Source organism: Choristoneura fumiferana, chromosome 29 (genome assembly GCF_025370935.1).
Source record: "Choristoneura fumiferana chromosome 29, NRCan_CFum_1, whole genome shotgun sequence".
Taxonomy (NCBI): domain Eukaryota; kingdom Metazoa; phylum Arthropoda; class Insecta; order Lepidoptera; family Tortricidae; genus Choristoneura; species Choristoneura fumiferana.
Genome location: NC_133500.1, coordinates 7960492 through 7985614, shown reverse-complemented (window position 1 = coordinate 7985614; position 25123 = coordinate 7960492). Strand labels below are relative to the sequence as shown.

At 36.7% G+C, this 25123-nt stretch overlaps 1 protein-coding gene and 1 pseudogene across 1 annotated transcript in view; both read right to left on the bottom strand.

Moving 5' to 3' along the window:
- LOC141444034 (glycerol kinase-like) overlaps window positions 1-179 on the bottom strand; it is a 2470-nt pseudogene extending 2291 nt beyond the window's left edge.
- LOC141444354 (glycerol kinase 3-like) overlaps window positions 1-15983 on the bottom strand; it is a 34814-nt gene extending 18831 nt beyond the window's left edge. Inside the window, exons 1-7 of the mRNA XM_074109891.1 lie at window positions 15868-15983; window positions 3243-3325; window positions 2284-2440; window positions 1578-1679; window positions 988-1205; window positions 647-756; window positions 227-332 (exon numbers count right to left, since the gene is read on the bottom strand). Of these exons, the coding sequence (XP_073965992.1) occupies window positions 227-332; window positions 647-756; window positions 988-1205; window positions 1578-1679; window positions 2284-2440; window positions 3243-3325; window positions 15868-15877 (786 nt within the window). The 5' untranslated portion in view covers window positions 15878-15983. The remainder of the gene's footprint in view (window positions 1-226; window positions 333-646; window positions 757-987; window positions 1206-1577; window positions 1680-2283; window positions 2441-3242; window positions 3326-15867) is intronic.
- Between the last annotated feature and the right edge of the window lie 9140 nt (window positions 15984-25123).

Genomic DNA, 25123 nt, shown 5'->3' with positions numbered 1-25123 from the left:
TGTTCGGAAATCGTCGTGAACAGCCAATTGTCTTTTTCCGAAGACCGATGTGCAATCTTTATTGCCGGCTACTGTACCTCTATCGTTACTATCTATGTAAATATTATGTTATATTGTTATTAATAAATATGTTATGATCCGTCATGGCGACAAACTATAAAGAGAACTGACGTTGACATGGCAGAGCTTTGCTATTCGCTTTTGCTCGAACGGTTGACAAACTTACCCCAGATATTCTGATCCCATCCAATATAGACCTGTCTTTGACGACGCCATACACTTCAGAACTGCTACGTATTTGTGGCAGCGAATCCCGATGGATGCCGAATAACCTGCAAAGGAAAACCGGAACGGTGAGCGAGATAAAAATCCACCAGTAGAATTGCATAAAATCTGCGCTCCTCTTCGGTAGACTTTCAACCGTCTCATTTTTCTGTGACACTTTTCTGTGAAAATGGCCGAATACAGTGTTTCATTTATCTGGTAGAGATACAAAGAACTATCGAAACGACATCAAAATCTATATCTAAAATTGAAAGACGGACACACATACAAACACACTAACTTTTGCATTTATAATATTAGTATGGATTAGACATTTTGTGCCTTTAGGCTGCTATAGGTGATATATTAAATTGTAGCTTACCTGCACAACATAGGGTCCCAATTAAGGGTCTCAAGGTTCATGAGAAGGGTTCGCGAAGCGTTGGTGACGTCTGTTATATGCAAACCACCTTGCGGACCGCCCGTTAGGGTCTGAAAAAGAAAAAGGTTAAAAAATAATTATTTTGCTCGAGCGGCGTACTTTGAATCTCTCGCCACCCTCTAGATTCTAAATAGCGCCCTCGACGTAAAACATCTTCCTCGCACAGCTACCTCATGGCTGCGCATATTCCACAGCTTAGCATTAATGGAAACAGTCACATAGTTTCGTAGCGTATCTTTCACATCTCTGGTGGAAGCCTAAAGCCGGGTTCTGATCCTCACCCAAACTATCCATGAATCCACAGTCCCGAACATAAGCCGCTTGTCTCTGCTCGCTCGCCGCACTGTTTTCACGTTGTCCTTCAACCATCGCATCTTCAGAGCGCTGAAGTAAGGGCTAATGGGGAGACCGGATGTGTTCTTTAGATAGTTCTTGTTCCGGTCGGGAACCTTGGCGAGAATCGCGTCCACGGTTGCGTCTGTTCGTATGTCGTTCCATCCTGGAAATTTAGATTTAAAATAAAATCATTATCACGGGATACTTGACATCAATTGATCTCAGTCCTTTGGCTAGCTTGTGTTATGGATAAACATACTTAAATACATAATAGTAAGCAAAACGTACCAATATATTTTTAATAGTTATTTTTTGTATTAACTAAAAAAAGACAGTAGGGACTTCTTATGTTTTTAGTTATCTAATTAAACCTTCCTCTTAAATCACTTTATCTATTCATGAAAACCGCATTAAAATCCATTGCTAAGTTTAAAAGATCTAAGCTGACATACATACAGAGCGACAGACATGAAACTACGTAAAGTATGAACACTATGTAAACAGATAAGGAAGATACAAAAGTATGTTAGTTTACCTATAGCCGGGTGCAGTGGCTCCCCCGTGTATCGGTCCCACGCAATAGTCGTCTCCCTCTGATTTGTGATACCCAACGTGACAATGTCATCCTTGGAATATCCTGAAAAACAAACATAGTAATATTAAAACAGGGCTCATAACCTTTTGCCTTAGAGCCCGTACACACAGCGTCAAGTTTTGCCGGATCCAGCAAAAACTGATAAGTGTGTTCCAGTGGCGGGGGGTGATTATTTTGTTAGGCATCTCGGAGGGCCAAAAGACTGACGGACAAAAGTGATAAGTGTCAATTACTCACAGACAAGAATGACACTTAACCCGTAGAGCGCCCGGAGATCACTGACAGCGTTAGACACACGGTGTGCCTAGGTCGGTCGACGGGTTAAATTTTGACAATAATGATAAACTGGAGATTGGCGCGGGTTAAGTATGTCATCAGATGCAAAACCTCACGGTTGGTGTGTACAAGATTATGTGTATAATCTTTGACATATTTGTCATTACTGGCGTTATCATGTAAAAACATTTAAGCAAACTGGCGGGAATCGGGTTGTTACGGCGCCACGCCAATTGTGGGTTCACATGCTGCCCGGTTTTGTAGGATCCTCTGGTCCGGATCTGGTTTTTGCAGGATTCTAGTTCCAGCTTTGTGTAAAATGCATAAAGGACCGATTTTGTAGGTGTGTGTTTAAATATCATATTCTCACCTTTCTCGGTCAACTTGTCAATGGCCTTCTCAGCGCATAGTCTGATGTGATGAATGATCTCCAGCGGATCCTGTTCCGACCATCCCTCCTGCGGCTGCACTTCTGTCTTGTCGAGCTGGTGCGCTGCCAACTCCTCGGAGCGCTCCGCTTCGTATATCTACGGATGACCATCACCTGCATTAATATGTGATATAGGGGAGCGTAAACAGCCGTGGTGGCCTAGTGGTTTGACCTATCGCCTCTCAAGCAGAGGGTCGTGGGTTCAAACCCCGGCTCGCACCTTGAGTTTTTCGAAATTCATGTGCGGAATTACAGCGAGCTTTGCGGTGAAGGAAAACATCGTGAGGAAACCTGCACAAACCAGCGAAGCAATTCAATGGTGCGTGTGAAGTTCCCAATCCGGACTGAGCCCGCGTGGGAACTACGGCCCAAGCTCTCTTGTTCTGAGAGGAGGCATGTGCCCAGCAGTGGGACGTATATAGGCTGGGATGATGATTAATGAGAAAGTTTGTAAGTCTGTTTGTTTATTTGTTTGTTACTTCATCACGTCTAAACCGCTGAACCGATTTAGATGAAAATCGGTATACAAATAGTTTGCGTCCCGGGAAAGGACATAAGATGATGATGATGATGATGAGGGTATTTTTTAGGGTAAATTACTGCAGATGACATAGAAGCCAAGACTATTATGGATGCATTCCAAGAATGTTTCGAAACGGTGTAGTAGTTTACTTATTAGTTTATCAATAAATTTCATTTATTTGCTTAGTTTTTATTTAAAAATATTTTTAGGGTATAAGAAAAATTAAAGTGCCTAATTTGGGTTTAATTTAGCGTAGCGTTAGGGTAAAAAAAAATATCTGGGGTGCCAACACTGGGGAAACCTCTTCGGAATTTTTTCTACGTCAGCCACATGAGGAAGAAATATTCTTGTGGATGGGATTATACTATTAACTTACCACAAACCGAACTGTTTTGGTGCCGTCATCAATGACGCCGACCAGTGACCGCTTGGTACAATCCTTGACAGGCATGTCACCGCCTGAGAACAATGGAAAAAAAATTAAGATTGTTTTTTGGAATCTTTTTGCATTTTTTAGGAGAAATTCGTGTCTGTATCACTGTCCAGTGGTGGTGTGGTGGTATAGCACGTGGCACGGAATGCCGAGAACCTGGGTTCGATTCCCAGCGCTGGTCTTATTTTTCTGGTTTTTCTATGCATCTATATTTCAGTTTGTATTTTCGATATAGAAAAAAAAACACTGACATTGAAAAATAAAGAAAATTTTATTCTAAATAATGGGCAGACTCCTTTCTCAGCGCAGCTCAAGTGGAAACAAGGAGGCTACAACGAAATTCGAAAATTGAAGTTCGTATCGTGCGTGCCGTCCCTTTCACTCTCGTCTTAAACAATATAAGCGTCAGCGGGACAGCGAGATAGGAAGTTTGAATTGTACACTTCGTAGTATAGGGCCAGCTTGGCGGAGCGAAGATAGGTAAATGAAGCGTTTCTATTGGTTCATGACACATTGCTCATCCACCTCCATCCATATCTCTGGTGGAAACGCAGCCTAAAAATTTCAAAATTGGTGTGAAGTAATGTTTGAATGGATTTTTGGACGAGATTTTTTCAAAGTAGTGACAATACAACAGATTTCTCGATACCTTGTATCCATATAATTTTCCATTCACTCAAAGAAACCGCAAATGAAATGTCATTACGATAACCTATCTTATATCCGTGAATACAAAATAATCTTAAAAATAACCCAAGTAATGTTTACACACAGATTTGCCCATTAACTGTAAGGGTATTAAGTTGATAATCGTTTAATTTACGTCTTTATCTTCGACAAAGGAATGCTGTTACGTAAAGACTAGTGTCTAATGCGTATTTATTTAGAGGTTTAAAGTAATTTAGTTTTTTTATGTCTCGATAGATGGTGCTGTACTCGTTTAAAACATGCTAACTCTCGCTTTAGAATGTATTTATTTGATGTTAATTTTTGTATGCATGAGAATTGTAGTAGGAGCAAAAAGTTCAATATAAGAAGTCCAAACACAGCAACGACTTTCATTGGCCTGTAGGAGTTTGTCCAACTAGAGACATAATTAAATCACTATAAGTCTGAGTACATGAGTGATATTTGCCTTGGCAATATGCATCAGAAATGATGATATCCGCAGTAGAACTAAGGATACCGACATAGCCCGAAGAAACTGAAGTGGCAGTGGGCGGGGCACATTGCTCGCAGGACTGATAGCCGATGGGGTCAAAAGGTTCTTGAACGTCTGCGGACCGGAAGACCAGCTGTCGGTAGGCCTCCAACATGATGGAGCGATGACCTGTTTAGGACCGCGGGATCGCGGTGGATGCGGAAAGCACAAGACCGGTCTGAGTGGAGAGCCTTGGGGGAGGCCTATGTCCAGCAGTGGACGTCTTTCGGCTGACATGATGATATGATGATGATGATGCACTCTATTCTCAAGGCATTAGAGTTCATGCTCCGATATTTTTGATCACCTTGGCTGCACCGAAATAACTGATGGCGACTGTACAATTTCGGTTGATTTAATCTTTTTAGGGTCCGTAGCCTAGAGGCAAAAACCGAACCCTTATGGATTCGTCATGTCTCTGTCTGTCTGTCCGTCCGTATGTCATAGCCACTTTTTTTCCAATTTTCACACAAAAATAGAAATATAACTAATAGAATACTTAGAACTGAAACTCAAAAAAAAATTTCATCAAACATATGTGGGGTATCTATGGATAGGTCTTCAAAAATGATATTGAGGTTTCTAATATCATTTTTTTTTCTAAACTGAATAGTTTGTGATTGGTTTTTTGGAGTCTTTTTGTATTTTATTATTTCAACTGTTGTTACTTTTACGGGTATCCCGTGAAACCATATCGAAAATACAAACTGAGACATGGATGCACAGAAAAACCAGAAAAAGAGACCGCTAGTGCTGCTGCTTAACTAGCGTAGTAGATAAAAAGCAACCTGAGATATGTATGCATAGGAAAAATTCGTGTCTAGATTCCTGTCCAGCGGTGGTGTAGGGTTATAGCACGCAGCACGGATTGCTGAGGACCTGGGTTCGATTCACAGCGCTGGTCTCTTTTTCTGGTTTTTCTGTGCATCCATGTCTCAGTTTGTATTTTTGAATAGTTTAGTTTGTATTTTTGAATAGTTCGCGCGAGAGACACTTCCAAAGTGGTAAAATGTGTGTTCCCCCCCCTGTAACTTCTAAAATAAGAGAATGATAAAACTAAAAAAAATATATGATTTTCATTACCATGCAAACTTCCACCGAAAACTGGTTTGAACGAGATCTAGTAAGTAGTTTTTTTTTAATACGTCATAAATCGTAAAGTAAAGGAAACTTTTATATCATGTTATTTGCTGCTACGGAACCCTTTATGGGCGAGTCCGACTCGCACTTGGCCGCTTCTTTAGTATATGGTATTAATTTTAAGTCTACCCCCAGCCGCTTGCTGCAATTACACTTAGGAATCAAGATATAAACATAGTACCTACTAATACAACTTATTATTTTTGATTTCCTATCATCATAATCAGATGCAGCCGCAGGACGTCCACTGTTGGACATATGGATTGTCCAGTTGCTTCGGTTGGAAGCGGCCTGCATGTACAGAGAGCCCGCGGCTTTAACCAGGTCATCGGTAGCCGTCACGCTGCGCTTGCCGATCCGTGATCACTATTCTTATAGAAATGATTTCCTAAGTTACTATAAAATGTAACCCAGCAGTTTCAGAGATAAGGGAGGGGGATGATAAATTTTCGTCTATTTTCTTAAATAACTTCAAAACTGACGTGACACACAGACAGACATGCAGGTGATCCTAAAAAAGGTTCCTTTTTTGAGGTAAGAAACCCTCAAACACGTTTCCTGTACAAGAATTTGTAATTTCTAGTTTTATTTCATCAGCTAGTAAATTATGTGGAAATTTCCAGTGCATATTTTTTATTATTATTATTAAATAGATAATATTGAGAGGGTAAGGTATTTTTCGAAACCCCCGCCCCGTTTAATTTTATCTTGTTTAGGTACATCTTAAAAGTACCTTCTCTCTTGCGGCGCACCTTGATTTTTATTGACAGGAAAAACCAACTCTCTAGGACCAAGGATTTGAGATGTGCGTTGATGAGTCAGTCTGCCAGTCAGGCCTTTTTATATATTTAATTGCATGACTACATAGTCATGCACTGTATTTAACAAATGACATCATATTTATCCTAATCTAGAGGTCCAAATAAGTGGTCTATCAATTTTTAAACAAGTGCCTATCAAATGACTATGTCGCTAAAGTCGAACTAAAGTTGACAGACACGTCTATTGGCATTATTGTTTTATGACATGCAAACGGTTATCAACTTTAGGGTAGCAGACCATATATTTCGCTGATGGTTCATCAAGATCAAACCAATCCCAATACAATCAAGTAGACGAGTATTAGACAAATAAAAAGAAAACCTTCAACTGTGAATGTGACTTCAATTAGAGATCGTCTGATCTACAGTGACCCAGTGGACTCTCCATACTATAAATACAGGCTACATGTTTTAAGCCGAGTTTAGACTTGCAAGAAAAATCGTGCAAGTTGCATTACATTGCGAGGCTGTAAAGCCAACGAGTTTATAGTGGCCAATCGAACGCCGCAATGTAATGCAACTTGCCCGATATTTCTTGCAAGTCTAAACTCGGCTTTAAGCCAGTGGTTCCTAACCTTTTTAATATTATTACCCATATGAAGCAGATAAAAATATCTTTATTAGTCAAAAAATACTTTGAACTTTTAAAACGACAGTAATGTACTATTATTGACAACTAGGTATAGCACAAAGTTCTGAGTTACAGTCATTGGAAGTTAACTACTTAACTAGGTATACCTAAACAACTGGCCATGTTGCACTTTGTACCTACCTATATTGAAAACGTGAGGTAATTTAATGACAGTGATAGCAAACACAATAATCATTAAATATTATATTCAAGTAAGGTTACCTCGACATTGGCGGAATCATCGATAGTATCGATGGAGCTATACTTTCAAGAATTGAATTGAATTGAAAGTAAGGTTAAATAATAATCAATAACGCAACATATTTGTTAATTGCGATTTTAGCCGATACCTTAATTATTCTGTGCCGATACCTATTAGAAACATTTTAATATTACTTGAGACGAAATCTATTTTTATTACAAATGCGAAGTGAAAAAACATAAACCTTCCGGCAGTCGGGTAAAAAATCGGAAACAATCGGAATTGCAAAAATTAAAAAATAATAAGCTAAACTTTAATTCCAGTTCTACTTAAAATATATTTCAAATAAATGATTAAAACAAAATACAATTACAAAAATATTAAAAAAAAATACTTGTCCTCCGTGACAAGAAAAAGTTGATAATATAAAATAACTATTTTTAATAACTTAAGTGAAGTATACTCAGCGGCCCAAAATTTGGCCCACCCTTCATACAAAATTACCGATTCTGCATACATTTCAGGGCCAGATTTTTTGCCGCCCAGTATATTACAGTCATGTTTGTAGTAATAACTAAAACGGTTACTTAAACTATATCAGTTGGACGCATGCCACTTGCTACTCAAAAAAACTATGCCAACTTGCCAATTTTTATGAAATAGCCTCAATTTTTTTTACAACGAAACCGAAAACGTTCGCCAGAAACCTAGTATACCTACTATAGACTAGACATGGCTCGAACATGGGCAAAAAAAAAAACAGCCGTAATTATTAGAATCATTGAATGTCTCATTAAAGATACACCTTTGCAAGCCGCATTTTTCTTTCCATAGAGCAGGGAAATTCGAAAATTGAAGTTCGTATCGTACCGTCCCTCTCACTCACGTATTAAATACTATAAGCATCAGCGGACGGCACGATACGAAGTTCGAGTTTTGCACTACGTATTGTAGGGCTAGTCATAGGTACAGTCACCAGCACCAATATCTGACACAACAAGCGTGCATAAATATCTGATACGACTCTATTTCTAGGGCCGGAAGGACGTGTCAGATATTTTTGCACGCTCCGCTGTGGCAGATATTAATGCTGGTGACTGTACAATACAAAATACCTGTGAAAATACAAACACCGTAAATAGAAAGGAATCGAAAAAAACTATTGAAAAACTAAAATCAAGCCGCAATCCTGCCAGGATCCTATAGTTCTTGAAACCTCAGGAAAAATCCTGAGGTATGGTAAACCTATCTAGCGACATTTCCCTATACTACAGAGTACATATATACCTATCCACGCACACACTTAAGCTAGTATCCATCAGCTTGACTGGAAATGGAGCTATTGAGACAAGTAACACTAGATACATCTAGCCTTGGCCGGCGGTTAAGGAAAATCGTTTCAACTGCTATAATAAAGAAATCCGCTGAATGAACATATAGGGGGAAATCCAGCATCAACTAAGACAGCTATATGGGTTTTTAAGTGGTTAGAAAACCGTACTGGCATGGCACTTTTTTGGCTCAGGGATAGATTGAAGAAACTGTGCAAGTAGGTAATCGTATTCTTTTTATTTTTTATTTATATGTTTTATATGTATTGTTTATTCATAATTTTTGCTGTATATATATATATATATATATATACACAACAAAAATTATGAATAAACAATATATATATATATATATATATGTATGTCTCACTAATTGTTGTTAATTAAGTGTTTTTAATTATATGTTATATACCTATGCCTTTCTTCTCACTGTGCATAAATTACTGTTCACCTATCTTTAAGTTTTCCTTTCCTGTTTAGGTTAGCTTGAAAAGATCCCTTTTAGGGACAAGTTCGACTTTGTACTCTTTTGTTTTGTTGTTTTCTTTTTGTATTATTTTTGTGTTTTATGTACAATAAAGTATTTACATACATACATACTTTTATATCGGTCAGTAGGGTAGACCGGGGACAATAGAAACACGTCATGACTGAAACAAGTCAAATTTCTCGAAAACTATAATACCTACGGGTATGACGCAACACTCAGAACACGCGGTCGGCCACGGCTGAATCCCCGACCAATAGCGCTCGAGCGACCGAGCGGCGTGGACTTGTCGAGGAGCCATCGAAATTTTTCGCAGTCAAAAGTAACTATTTGTGATCTACTTTGTTTTCTTATAACTTTGTTTACTCTTGTATTTTGACTGATTAAATTATTGGAGGGTTATAGTAGGGAATAAACGCGTGTTTTGATTGTTATGGATCAGCTTTAGAGTGTCTTTGATGAGAAATATTTGACCTTGAATTAAAAAATGTGATGTGGGGACGGTAGAAACAACTTGCTTGTGGACGATTGAAACGTTTCTATCGTCCACGCGTTTTAATCGTCCCCAAAAGTAACCCATTTCAAATATAAGGAGGTTCTGTGTTTGATGCACATGCTGTTCACAAACATTTCTAACATTTCTGCTATTTGTGACCCAGTTAAAAATATTTTACTTAGTAGTAATATTAAAACCGCTAAATAATAATACTTTTTAATATATTTTTCAAAGGATAGTATTAAACGCACATCAAAAAAAAAACTTTTATCCAAAAAAAAAAACTGAATCAAAATTACGGATTGCACAGCAAAATAATCCACCCAAAATATTACGTACTTAATACAAAAAAAATACAAAACCTTGTAACACTTTTTTTTAATATAGCTTCTATTTTTGCACATCAAATATATAATTACCTATCAATTTATTTTCAGCATGTATATACTTTTTACATAACCAGCACTAGTAGGGGCCAAATAAATAAGGTTCTGGCGCTTCGCCGGCCGCTGCCGCGGCGCGCTCGCTTTGCTCGCTCGGCTTGCGCGTCGCGTTGTGGTCGCAATTGTACCTAACGCTCCTTATAGGCGTATATAGAGGGGGGGACGGGTGGGCTGTGGAGTCAGTATTTTTGCTATGCAGTCAGTATTTTTGATGTGATTGTAGTATTTTTGTATAGTTTGTGTTGATATATTTTCGAATTATCTGCAGTACCTACTAGTTTTGCTAAACATTTAGTTTATTTGTATTGAAATAATTTAATTGATGTACATACAAAGGTATATAAATGATGAGAATAAATTGATATGCAATTATTTATTTGATGTGCAATTAATAATATTCCTTTTTCAAATTCAAGTTAGGTATAAACTACACATACTTCAGTATTTTCACGAGACTGACTATTAGTAGGTAAAGTACCTACAATTATTAATAGAGATGGTTGGTTATTGTTAAGAGCGTTTATACCTGCTGAGCTGGCAACGTTGCATTTTTGTTAGTTTTTTTCGATTATTCTGTAAAAATTTAATTAAAATTAAAAATGTATTCTGATAAAACTGTTGTTAATATATAATGTGTCTGCTGCAATAATGATTCGTGATAGGCTTTTATTTTCTTTAGGAACCGTTAATAAACATTTTTTCGTTTATTAAGAATATAAAAGTCTATCACGAATAATTATTGGAGTAGACACATTAACTTATATATTAATAACAGTTCTAACAGACCACATTTTTAATTTTCATTAAATTTTTATGGAATAATCGAGAAAAACTAACAAAAATGCTACGTTGCCAGCTCAGCAGGTATAAACGCTCTTAAAATATATCAGAAAAAGTTCAAGAACATTTTTATTTCATCTTGGCCATATACCTCTTAAATATTTTTATAAATAAAACAATTTAAACTGAATATCTTGAGTCTATTATTTTAATTTTGCATCCCGACGTTACGGGTTCTTTACAGCACTCGTTGTTACAGGGTACGGACGTACCTATCTATACTAAGTATACGGAGTGGTTATGATTGAAACATTGTTATAATTGAAACAAGCACTTTTATATGAAAAATGAACTTGCTTTTTCCACTTTAATTCTGTATTGTTTTGTTTACTATTGAATCATAACTACTTCGATTAAGTTAAATGTATAAGGTAGCAGCAACAAAGACAGCTAAAAGTCCTATACTTTTTTTTTATGCGCGTTTTTTTAATCGAGATGTTCAGAAGGTCATAAATTGTAAAATATTTATTTTACGCATGTGGAATTTTGATGAGCTCATTGTATACTATGGTAGCGATGAAAAAGATTGTAACAGATAAAATTACTTTAATTGTGCCGAAGATATTAGGGTGTTTCAATTGACCCCACATAGTGTTTCAATTGTCAGTCATGTGTGGTCAATTGAACCACTCTGCCCCAATGTCTTTATTACGTTATGGTCAAATAACTATGGGTGATAGACCTTTCAAGTTCATCTTATTTAGGAACCAGATAACTAAGCTTAAAATAATTTAGGTCTACGTCTTTCCAACCATAAAAATAAAAAGTTACAGGCGATTAAAGCCAAATCGTTTCAGTTGTCCCCGTCTACCCTAGTGCCATTGGCCAGTCTAAAACAGTTTCTCCTGTCACTAAAATCGATGACATAACTAGTTCGTGTTAAACCTTCTTGTTTATATTTTTAATATTAAACACCCTGGCCATTTTTGATATGTGTGTATTTTGTATTTTGAATATTGTTCTGTTATTCTGCTTTGTCTACTGTCATTACTTCATGTCGTGTGTCGCATACTGTTAACACATTATACTCGTTTTTACCCTGCTACTCTCGTTTCCTTCAATTGGTTATGACACTGGAAAGCCGCTAAGAGGGTCCTTCGTTACCTCAAAGGTACCAAAGACCTCAAACTACACTTCACTAAAGGCCAGAACTACCCAGTAGGTTACGTAGACGCAGACTATGGAGCAACGTATTAGATAGGCGATCCTTTACCGGTTACTTATTCCTCATGAGTGGAGCACCTGTCTCCTGGGAGCGCGAAAACAGCACACTGTTGCGTTATCTACCACAGAGGCAGAGTACATGGCTCTCGCAGAAGCCTGCAAGGAAGCTATTTACTTAAAGTCACTCATATCGGAAGTATGACTCATCCCATAATCATACACACAGACAATCAAAGTTCCATTAAACTTGCACACAATAACACTTATCACGCACGCACAAAACATATCGACATCAAACACCACTTCATACGAGACACACTGACACACCACGACCTACATCTCAAATACATTCATACGAATGACATGATCGCCGATATTCTTACTAAACCTTTGGCAAAGCTCAAGCACTGCAAGTGCGCCAATCAGTTAGGTTTAAGTTAGATTAGGCTTTCATAGTAGGTTTATTATTTTTGTGTGTACAGTTAGTCTTAAGTAGGTGTAATATATTGTATATATAGGGTGTTATTTTTCTTATGTTTGTGTTAGTTAGTGTTAAGTTAGTGTATAGTTTAGATTTTTGATATGTCTACTTGTATATATTGTATATATACAGGGTGTTTATATTACGGGGGTGTTAAACCTTCTTGTTTATATTTTAATATTAAACATCCTGGCCATTTTTGATATGTGTGTATTTGTATTTTGAATATTGTTCTGTTATTCTGCTTTGTCTACTGTCATTACTTCATGTCGTGTGTCGCATACTGTTAACACATTATACTGCTACTCTCGTTTCCTTCAATTGTTCGTAAGAACAGATCTTTTGTAAGTCTTATAGTTTCAGACTTGCCTATACTGACTGGTCTTAATTTGCCACCCCGTCACAATTTGGCACGACTTAGTGTTGTAAAAAAACAAACGTTTTTTCTCTGAGGAAAAAAAACGGTTTTTTTGTTGTTTTTTTTTCAACACGACAAAAATTAAATGATATTGTAACGGGTAGTTTCATGTTTAAAACGACAAAAATTAATTTTGATTTGATTGTTATTGTTCACTCTGAGCTCAGAGTTCATAATTAATATTTTTAAGTCATAATTTGAAACTACTATCTTTTTCATGATAAATATTTAAAAAATACTTAGAACAATTCTACATTTACCTACAAACGGGGATCTCTTGTCCAGCCTATCCGTACCTTGTACATAGCGTGAGGTGGATCTCTAAGCGGATGTACCTATTAAAATTATTGTTTTACAAACAATCAAATTTTTCAGCTTAATACAAGCAGCTACTCTTCTTTTGTAGATCTAGATCTTTCGTAAAGAAACACTAATTTAGAAAAAAGAAACTAATTAAGAAAAAAAAACATGGGTGTCAAGTATTTTTTTGTTTTATTTCAAATAGGTATGTGAAAAAAAATTTTTTTTATAGTTACACCACTAGCATGCCACGCGCTACCGGCGGCGCGGCGACCGTTTCCTGTCCAATGCGCGGCCGGGGCGCTCACCGCAGTCTTTACCTGACACGCACGCAATGAATACAAAAACGCAGTTGTATCGTCGTACCGGGCCGTATTTATTAGCACTTGTATAAATGCAGAAGTTTAGTTTATTTTATGGTAAAAAAAAATAATTAAAAGCTCTAATCCGTAATTAATAGGATTGTTGCAGTCAATGTTTATAATATTAGACGTGGTATGTTAATACATTAATTAATACGATAATAACACCCAAATATGAAAAATTGATTGTAAGATTTTAAACCAAGTTTTCAGGAGCGCCGAATGGGATATTTGTTTTTTTTTATCTTGAATTTCGTTGAGCAAACGTTCTGTTAATAAAAACAAATCATTTAATCTATGTACAGTCAAAGACACTAAATCGCGTACCAGGGTGGAAACTTCGTGCTATTGATGTCATATTGACATTCCATACATCTGCCAAAGAAATCAGTGAAATTAATTATGAAAAGGTCCCATCCGACGCGATTTAGTTTCATCGACTGTACAATATCATATGACCGTAAGACCGTAACTCAAACAAAAGGCAGAAGCAAGAAAAACACAAATCCCGTATCACTACTTCCAATTAAGTTCCAGCAGGGCTACTACGAAACTCGAAGTTCGTATCGTACCGTCCCTCTCGCTCTCGTATTAAATAGTATAAGTGTCAGAGACGAGACGAGACGAACTTCGAGTTTCGTAGTAGCCCTGTTGTTACGTTATGTAACAGATATCTACGAGGCCCTCTCTGTCTATTTTGTTCAATGAAACAAAGACGGGGCTTCACCGGCCCTATGTATTTTAATTATCTCCACACGTTTAAGAAAAGATAATGCCAACCTAAAATTTCTTATGGAAAATTTCATTTAATGACATAGTTTATTATATTCTAAGCACTGGCTTATCTCGAGCGATTAACATATAATCTAGCATGATAAACTATTACCGTTTGACATTATAATCTTTACTATATGACAATCAGACATAATAATCATAATAATCTTTACTGTGCTAACTATTAAGAAATAAAATAATACGATGCGGACACATATTTTATTTTACGAGTTAAATTTCTTCTCTACGCCATTTTTAATGAATTGTGATGTAAAAGACTATTTGTATTATTTATTTGGGTGGAGATCAAAAAGTTGGACTACGGCAAATCGGATTTTTTACCACACAAAACGGCGGAGTAAAAAAAAGTTCCATTACGACACGAACATTAGTCATATAAAATTATATTGTTAATTTTAGAGTCACAACGGAATACTTTTATACAAATTTTAACTATCATCACATCATTAAGTTCTCCAACTTTGTGAACCCCCACCCACGTAAAATATAAAATATAAATGCATATTCGATGCAAATAAATAAATTATTATTATTAATAATGTTTCCTGACGTGTACTGCCGTTTCGCACATTTTTTCCCCAAATGTTTAATTTCCAAGTAAGTAACAAATTTCTCCGAAACCAAATTTTTTTCTCAGAATCTCGTAATTTCTTATGGTTTTATAGAGCACAGTAGGTTAGGTTAGGTTTGTTTTATGAAAGTTTCGAAAATAATATGGTTTCGGAGAAATTTGATACTTGGGAAATGAAACATAATATGCGAAAAATATTTTGCCCAAACGGCAGAGAACCGTTTCCTGATTGGTTTGTATACATGTTTGTATATATATGTAGCTCTACAATATTTTACAACATAAAATGTTTTTATAATTATTGCAATGAGTTATCATTCCTTCAGAGTAGACATGACCATAACAAATAACAATGGCGATACCGACATAGGACAAGAGAGATTTATTCCGAATAAAAATGTTAAGCGATAATGAATAACTAGCAAAGTAAGTAAAAGTTCGAAATTCAGTTTTTTTTTTTCCAAACTCGGTGTCAAAAATTTCAAGTAATATAATTATCAACGCAATGTTATTTAATATTTCTTTTTACCCAAGAAAACACGTATTATATTTTTTTTTAGGAAAAAGCACTTTTCTTATGCACTTTTTGGAGGTCATAAAATATTACCACCAGTTCAGTAAGAAATAAAAACAAATAAGCCACATTTTTATTTACCTACCATATATACCTACTACACCTATACATATAAAACCTGTACAAAGTTCAAGTAAAATAAATTGAATATGAATTTTGTAACTACAAATGAATGGCTTATACAATTACCTAAGTGAAATAAAAAAATACACCATATTTTAATACTAACTTAAAATAATGAAACGAAAATAACAACGTAAGAAATTCCCCAATCTTCTTATCTATAGTATCTATAGATTTTTTCAACCTACCATCATCCATTTTTATTCAATCAATCACACTGGCCGCAAAATTAAAAACAATTTAAAAAAGCGCGCGAATTTTAAATCAGAAACGTGCGTTCCCGCGCAAACGTCCATTCGTACTGAGGAGGCGCGACAGTTCACACCCATTTCTGTTATCAACCTGATGACGTGTTTAGAGATTAGTCGCGTATTAATATACGATATCGTGTAATTTGGCAACAGTATGCTAAAATTCATATATTGTTGGGGAATTTATGGCTATTTATAGTGGAAACTCCATCAGCTACATCTACTGATATAAATACTTAATGTGTCAAAGTGGAAAAAATCATGTTGCAATACGGATGGAAATGTAACAAAAGTGAAATCATCAACGAAACAACGTGAGATCGCTTTAGAGAGACTAATATAGACATTGGAATTTGACACACTAATTTAACATCGCAGTTACTTAACCTGACAGACTTCGGACCGAGTTGATAACAATAAAAATATAGTAAAACACAAAGATTATCAGTTGGAACTTGTGCAAAACACCGTCTAAAGCCGAGTTTAGATTTGCAAGAAAAATCGTGCAAGTTGCATTACATTGCGGCGCTCGATTGACCACTACAAACTCGTTGGCTTTACGGCCCCGCAATGTAATGCAACTTGCACGATTTTCTTGCAACTCTAAACTCGCTTAACAAAATTTATCAAAGAGGAAGTAGATGATAGAACAACACAGACCGTAGATATAAATAGATCTATACTTGGTTTGGATAGGTAAATAACGAAATTGATACTAAATATAAACAAAACAACGTCAATTGATGTCTTAAATATTGAAATTCCCCCATTAAACTATCTTAACATTTACATTTCTGTATTGATATACACTAGTCTAGTTTGTATTACAATGATAGATAAGTAAAATGTTTAAAATCCTTGAATGTGCCAAACCTGGCAGTTAAAGTTAGTTTACATTTAGTTAAATACCTATCCAAACCAAGTATAGATCGAAGTCTGTGTTGACTCCATAGTATTTTAAATCAGTATTTTGGAGGGTGGATGGGACTAAAAAGCCGTGGCGGCCTAGTGGTTTGACCTATCGCCTTTCAAGCAGAGGATCGTGTGTTCACACCCCGGGTTGCACCTCTGAGTTTTTAGAAATTCATGTGCGAAACCTGCAACTCCTGCGAAGCAATTCAATGGTGTGTGTGAAGTTCCCAATCCGCACTGGGCCCGAGTGGGAAGTGCGGCCTAAGCCCTAGGCCTGTGTCCAGCAGTGGGACGCATATAGGCTGTAGTGCATTTTGGAGGGAAAATTTGAGGCAGGACAGGAACAGGAAGACTGAGATTAAATTACTTCAACCAAATTAAGGAGAACGTTAACACCGGGTCATATAGGAACGATACGAAGAAGTCGAAAGGCAGCCTATGCGCATGAACATGCCATTAATGCATGGAAATATCGAGAGATCATCAAAGGTAATCACGATCTACATCCCATAGCAAATAAGACCTTTCTAACCGATCAAATATCCAATGTTACCATTATCACAGAAATAAATCACGAAAAAACAAACGGATCAATTATTACATAACCAGGCTCACCCAATATGCTCTTGCTCGTTCGTCGCTTCCAAAATTTTTTTGAAGATACCCTCTTCATAATTACGTTGTTTCACTATAAAACTGTTAGGATAAATCAGAAAGCACTAACTAATTTCTAATAGGGCATAAAATAAAAGCGACCTGCTGTCTGGTCGCATGATTACTAATTGGCTAATGTGTGTGTCCTAAAATAGATTATCAATGAAGTAGGGACCTGGGCACATAGTCGTAATGCTTCGCTTGTGGCACTAAAGACTTATGACACTCATCAATGCCCTTAGTGTCCAACTATCGGTTCTCGCTTCAGCGAGTTTCCGCTTTAGGTACAGATCTGTTCACTCACGAAGGCGCGACCCTACACATTTTATAATTGTAGTTTTAAACATATGCGCACGACAACAATTATGTGTGCGTAGCTCGAATATGGTCCTCACTCCTCAGTTGCAAGCGTACCGTCAGTCACGCACACTGAGAGTAAGACCGAGGTTTACTGGTGCACATTGATAATTAGCTGTGGAGGGGCGCGCCTTCGTGAGTGAACAGATCTGTCAATTGGACTTTTGGTTTCAGCAGACCTGATAAATCTACGGCCGAGTGCGATACTGGGTTAGTGCAGCGTTCGGGAGAATTGGCATAGTGGAGTAGCTCCGCCATCCGCGAGTCGAGAATTAGACGTGGATAATCTCGACTCCGTGAAGTGATCTAATTCTAGAAATCCAGCTCTGATATTAGAACCGACTCCGCTTATCGTCTCCGACTCTTTTATTGAATCCGGTTCTTCAAAGTGATAATCAAGTGAAGGCTAAGGATTTGATTTCGTCCGATCCGATCCCGTCCGAATTGGTTTGGTGCAGAGGTACAGAAGTACTGATTCGTCATCATGACTTGTGAATCTGTCAGTCACTATGCGCACCGGATCCGCGCCCGCCGAACACATTCGATTCGATGTGATTGAACGAAAGGCTGAATCGCCGATCGCGGGCCTCTCAATCCTATAGGTTGGTTGGAGTCTACAAGATTTGAAAGGAGCCGATAAGGGATTCGGATCCGCTTAAAGATCTGACTCTTGAATCTTCAGATCCGGATTTACCCATCTCTACTACGAAGCCAGTTTCGGTTTAAATCCTAGTTTAGGGAAACTTTTCTGCCGAACCTAAAGTAAACTAACACTTCAATTTAACGCTCGAACAGTTAGGACACTAGTCTAGTGATAACGCGAGTTGCACTAATTTCACACAGAAACAATCTAATCTCAGGAATGTAGTTTTTCTCACAATTTTAAAAATAGAAAAATCGGGCTGCGCTGCACACGTCGGTTGGTACAATACCTACATGCAATGACCTTCACTTGTTTACTCAAGCATGATTTTATTTAAAAAAAGTATTGAGTAGTTTAAGAATTTTAGTCCCGTATACAGTCAAGGGCAAATATATCGACACGGCCAAAGTTGCAAAAATATGTATACACGGCCTTAATGTTCAGTGCATAAAGTCGTGTCGTGTATACATATTTTTGTAACTTTGGCCGTGTCGATATCTTTGCGCTTGACTGTACAAGTGCGGGGCACAAAATAAACGGCTTTTGACGAGAGTCTCATACTTAATAATTTTACAATAATTAGATTTTTGAAGTTGGGCACTGGAACTCAGACAGAATTACGTAGCTTAGCCGTTAGCCGTGTTTTGGCTTGTTAGACTAGTCTTAAGGTGTACTCTGACTAAGGGCTCAAACAGACTGCGACACTTTACACGAAACGTTCAAGGACTTTAATCTCTGACCCGCCACGGAACCATTTCACAGTAAACGTTATAGTGACATCGCATTAATTAACAAGAAAAACCGTAATGTTTTTTCCTTTGACAAGGTTAAAGTAATTGACCGTACACTCAGTATATGTATATATACGAAGTGTATCTGTGTGCACCTACTCGTGTCACCCACGGTCATATAAATAGAGACGCTTCGCGTATACACTTGAGTGTACCGAGTATATCGTAGTGAAGTCTAAACTTAACTTAAAAATAGCATCTTGGGTCTGATGATGGAGCAGTCATACTGGTTTACTATTAAAGCGTGTTTTTAGTTTCTTGAACTACCTATTTCTATTACTAGTGTTTACCCGCGGTATCACTCGCGTTAATCTCTAGAACCAGCAGTTGAATTGAAATTCCTAGACTTCACTAAATTCCTGTGGGGTGGGAATTCCCACAAATTGCATGGTATTTTTACGTTGCATTATAAACAACTACCAAATTTTTAGACTATACTCAGCGGATGAGATTTCGAGATTTTATCGCGATGCCCAGCTATCTGCATAACAAATTAAACCTTTTCGACGCCAACGACTCATATATATATACGCACCGCAGGCTCCACGCCAACGACATATAACATCCATTACTTCAATGCAAAAGCAACCTTCGTTCAATTGTGTTAAGGTTCAATTTTAGGCATTGCAATATATGTCAAAGTCAAAAGTCAAAATATCTTTATTCAATTTAGGCTATACAGGGTGTCCCAGAAGTACCACGTCACAGTGACACCAGAGGTAGGCCAGCTCAAGAGGAACCTAACCAACCTAACATGACCCCAGTAAAAGTTGCACGGTTTTCGAGTTATTACCGAAATAAAGATTTTTGGGGATACTCCCCTTTGTCTTGACATTTTTAGTACCAGCATCGACTTGGAAAGCTTTTAATAACAGTTTTTTATGTGTATCGAATCGTGACTAGTTACTTCAGAAATGTAGTGTGTTATTTTGTCAGTAACTACCGTAAAATGCTGAAAAAAACTTAATTAATCTTGATTTAAGTTGTCTCAAAAACATGAATTTCAACTTTAACCATCTGCCATGATTTTTTTTTATTAGAAACCAAAACAAATAAATAACGCCAATAAATTAGACATGTTATGCAGATTCAGAAATGGTATGACACATGTATCTTACTCCAAGAACATTAGACATTCTTATCACTTTAGCGAAGCCCTATCGAACCAACTTAAAACTGGAACTCCGAAAGCAGTTCCTGCTAAGTGGTACAAAAATGCTGTGTATAGCGATAGCTCATCTATTATCTGATACAATTATTTTGCCAAATGCACGAAGGTTAAATATTAATATTTGTCTCCCTTTTCAAGGCTAGGACCGGATCCTAAAGAACGGATATAACCTAACCAAAAAAAAGTTGGAAAATCCCGAACTTTGTCACTTCAAAGTTCAATATTTCAAAAGCGGCTGAAACGATTTTGATAGAATATGTCTTAGAACCATCGCTAGAAAACCTGATTTCAAATAATAATAAAAACGCATTCAAATCGGTTTAGGAGCTACGGTACCACAGACAGACAGACAGACATAGCGGTCAAACTTATAACACCCCTTCTTTTTGCGTGGGTGGTTAAAAACAGGTTTATCTTTCATTCATCTTTATTTCGGTAATAACTCGAAAACCGTGCAACTTTTACTGGGGTCATGTTAGGTTGGTTAGGTTCCTCTTGAGCTGGCCTACCTCTGGTGTCACTGTGACGTGGTACTTCTGGACACCCTGTATATATAACAAGCACTTATGAATGTCAAAAAAAATCTACCACCGGTTCGGAAAAACCTCTGCTGAGAAGAATCCGGCAAGAAACTCAACGAGGTATATATATTTTTATATGAGGTATATGATGTATGGTGATGTCTTTTGTATTTGACGTGGCGGCGAAAAGGTTAAACAGCATTTCCACCAATAATGTGCGAGGACTGTGTTTCCCTTGACCAATGGAAGTGCTTCATTTACCTCGCCTTGCTCCGCTCAGCTGGGGGCTACTACGAAATTCGAAAATCGAAGTTCGCATCGTACCGTCCCTCTCACTCTGGTATAAATAATTAGCGACAGCGGGACGGCACGATACGAAGTTCGAATTTAGCACTTCGTAGTATAGGGCCTGTGTCCACCAGAGATGTGCTGTGCGAGGATGTGTAAATGAAGCGTTTCTATTGGTTAGTGACGAACACATTCCTGTTGTTGCATATTATTGTTGGAAAGGTAGCTTTAATCCAAATCCGTCGTTGTCGCGGTAAGGAGTCACAAACAACATTCATACTTACAAACTTTCGTATTCATAATATTAGAACGTTTACCTCAATAGTATTGAGTCAATACACCTTATATGTGCGTCCTTGAGTTTGTTTTGCATTCAACCGGTGACGTTTCGCTAGCGTGCCCCTGGCCACACCCACACGCTACTATTTTCGCAGCTGCAGGGCTACTACGAAACTCGAAACTTGAAGTTCGTGTCGTGCGGTCCCTCTGACACTTATACTATTTAATACGAGAGCGAGAGGGACGGTACGATGCGAACTTCGATTTTCGTAGTAGCCCCCCGCGCGTGGCGTGATGTCTTAACACGAACGTAGGTAATTGATGGTTTGTGGCAAACAGTGAGAGTAAATGTTTGTGCGAATTGGGCTTTGGCGGCGATGAAGAGACTGGGTCTATATCGACTGGTAGAAAATTGTTAGTCATAATATAATGTTTGACATAACTCTTTTTTTCTCTGAAACCATTTATTTATGATTGGTTTTTTGGAGTCTTTTTGTATTTTTTATTTCAACTCCAAATTTGTTACTTTTACGGGGTATCAAAGTCAAAGTCAAAGTCAAAATATCTTTATTCAATTTAGGCTATAACAAGTATCCCGTGAAACCATATCGTAAATACATTTATTTTTCAGAATTAAGTATTATAAAACAAACCTAACCTAACCTATAGAGTTCTACAGGATGACCATTTAAAAATTTATGAAAAATGTACAGTTTCAACGGGTTTTGTTTTATGGCTACAACAAACATTACATTATAACTTATAAAATTATGACAGTCGAAAGGATCCCGAAGAGACTAGGTACGTCGGTTTTTGCACAGAAGTAGCGTGGAGTCAACTTTCCGTTAGGTTATCAGGGAAGTGAGAGAAGATTACTTATGTGGGTGAATTAACTTTTAAGGCACTCCTTTTCTACACTCTTACCAGAAATTGATTGTCCCTGGATGTAGTCACAGAGTGTGCACAATCAATGAGATCACATAAAAAAAATCGATAGGCAACTCATTAGAAACCAATTTGTTACGGAACCACGCCACTGAATTGGATAATTACCTAAAGATGAAAAGATAAAGTGCAATGATAAAAAAATAGATAAATATACTAAATAATTATGATTGGTTTTGCTTCACCCCTACCAAAGAATGTCCTTTCCTGTTGATATTTTACAAAAGCCATCATTATTCCATGTGTAAGTTTAAATTCTAGGAGTAATAAAAAAATAGCTTCTATGTAGATCTAAAAACCATTTAAATTTTTTTTTTCAAGAAAATAGAAAACTATGCTACCTCCGACTAACATATACTTCGTTTTTTTTAGCATTAGAAAGAAGGTGAGTGATCTTGACATGTCTTTTTATTGAAAAACAATTTTGAAAAATTAGTCACAGAAAATAGTAACAATTAGCAAGGACATAATCATTTACATGCTTTTGGTATCATAAGACAGTTACTGTATTTTTAAAAACGTTTTTCAATAAAAATACTTGTCAAGATTGTTTAAGTACCCAAATTCAAAATTCAAATTCAAATGATTTATTCAGTAAATAGGCCGCAATGGGCACTTTTACACGTCATTTTTTAAACTACCAGCGCTTCCGGAAAGACCATCATGAAGAATGCGCCGCAAGAAACTTGGCAGAAAGTCATTTTTTCATAATAATATACATATTATATATATATATATATTATATTATATATATATATTTAGACGACCAGATGGCCTAGTGGTTAGAGAACCTGACTACGAAGCTTGAGGTCCCGGGTTCGATTCCCGTGTCGGGGCAGATATTTGTATGAAAAATACGAATGTTTGTTCTCGGGTCTTGGGTGTTTAATATGTATTTAAGTATGTATCTATCTATATAATTATATTTATCCGTTGCTTAGTACCCATAACACAAGCTTTGATAAGCTTACTTTGGGACTAGGTCAATTGGTGTGAATTGTCCCGTGATATTTATTTATTTTTTATTTATTTAATATAATTACAAATAAAATGCTTAAAAACTATATTATACAATTAAATAAAAAAAATACAAAAAATAATAATAATAATAATTTCAAACCCTTTTTCTAATGTCAAGAACCTGATTACATAATTCATCTATACAAAACTGTAGGTATTTTATTTAGTCAACAGTTTGCCAAATCATTTATTCTAATTGGTTGCTTATCAATATTTATAAGGAAAAATCTAACTAAATACTAAATAACAAGAAAAAATAACAGGAAAAGGAATGTCGTAAATAAATGACATCCTCATAGATGTTTAACTATCAAAAGATCAAATTAAGGTCAGTGACTGGGCAAAGTACAGTAATCTATAAGCCTGCATTGAAGATAAGGAAACTAGTAAGTAATTTATAGATTAAATATATCAATGAATAATAAAATCAGGGCCACATTGCGTTCGGTTTTAACAAAATAGAGAATATGCAAGCTTTTTTTCATTCATTGTGTCACTATGACAAATATACCACAATTTGATAAGGAAAGTGAAACGTAGAACCCTGTAATTATTAGGCCAGCAATTTTCATGTCTGGAAAAAACGACAGCCGGTGGTAGGACCTTGTGCAAGGTTTGCCCGGATTGCTACCACCATCTTGCTTGCTAATCCTGCCGTGAAGTAGCAGTGTTTGCACTGTTGCGTTTCGGCATGGAGAGTAAGACAGCTGACGAAATTACTGGTACTTGCGGTATCCCATCTTAGGCCTCTAGGTTGGCAACGCATCTGCAATCCCCCTGGTGTTGCAGGTGTCTATGGGCGGTGGTGATCTCTTACCATCAGGAGACCCGCTTGCTCGTTTGCCATCCAGTTGAATAAAAAAAAACCCACTGTCATTCTTTTATTCAACGTTTTAATCATGTTTATAAAAGATTTGGTTTCGATTTCGGCCGAAACTATTATCAGAACCGAACCTTCGGTTTTGGCAAAAAAACGTGTTTCAGTTGCACACAATTTTTTTGTTAATTTTATACTGTCATTTATGTATTTTGTATGTACCTAATTCTTTTTATTTTAGTTTCTTGAAAATACTGGTGCATTCTTCTTGGCAATGATGGTCTTTCTGAAAGTGCTGGCAGTTTTTTTTCGGTTTATTGTTATCATGTGATCAGTCGGTGTACTATAAGCAGAAGAGTTGCATGATCAATTTTTTATTTCATGTACAGTCGGCAACTACTTGGCAAACGGTAGTGAAAATTTGCTCCAGCTTATTTACCTTACACTCTTCCACAACTGGGCTTGTCTATACCTAATCATGAGCCCTCACATACTTTTTAAAGAAACAATTAACACTAAGAATGAATGTAGCTAATAAAGCAAAAATATATATATACCTCAATAGACTCGTTTCCGCATTGAATCAAGAATTTTAAGAATGTTGAAATAATATCAAAAATGTTAAAAAAGGTTACGACTTCAGAGGCTATAAATGAGATGTTCCCAATTCCAACTGAGATCAAGACAACAAATATTTTAAATCATACAAACTGCAACAATATTCAACACGAACCGGCACCAATCAAGGTTATAAATGCACATAAAAAACGACCTGTGCACTATTGAAAAATAAAT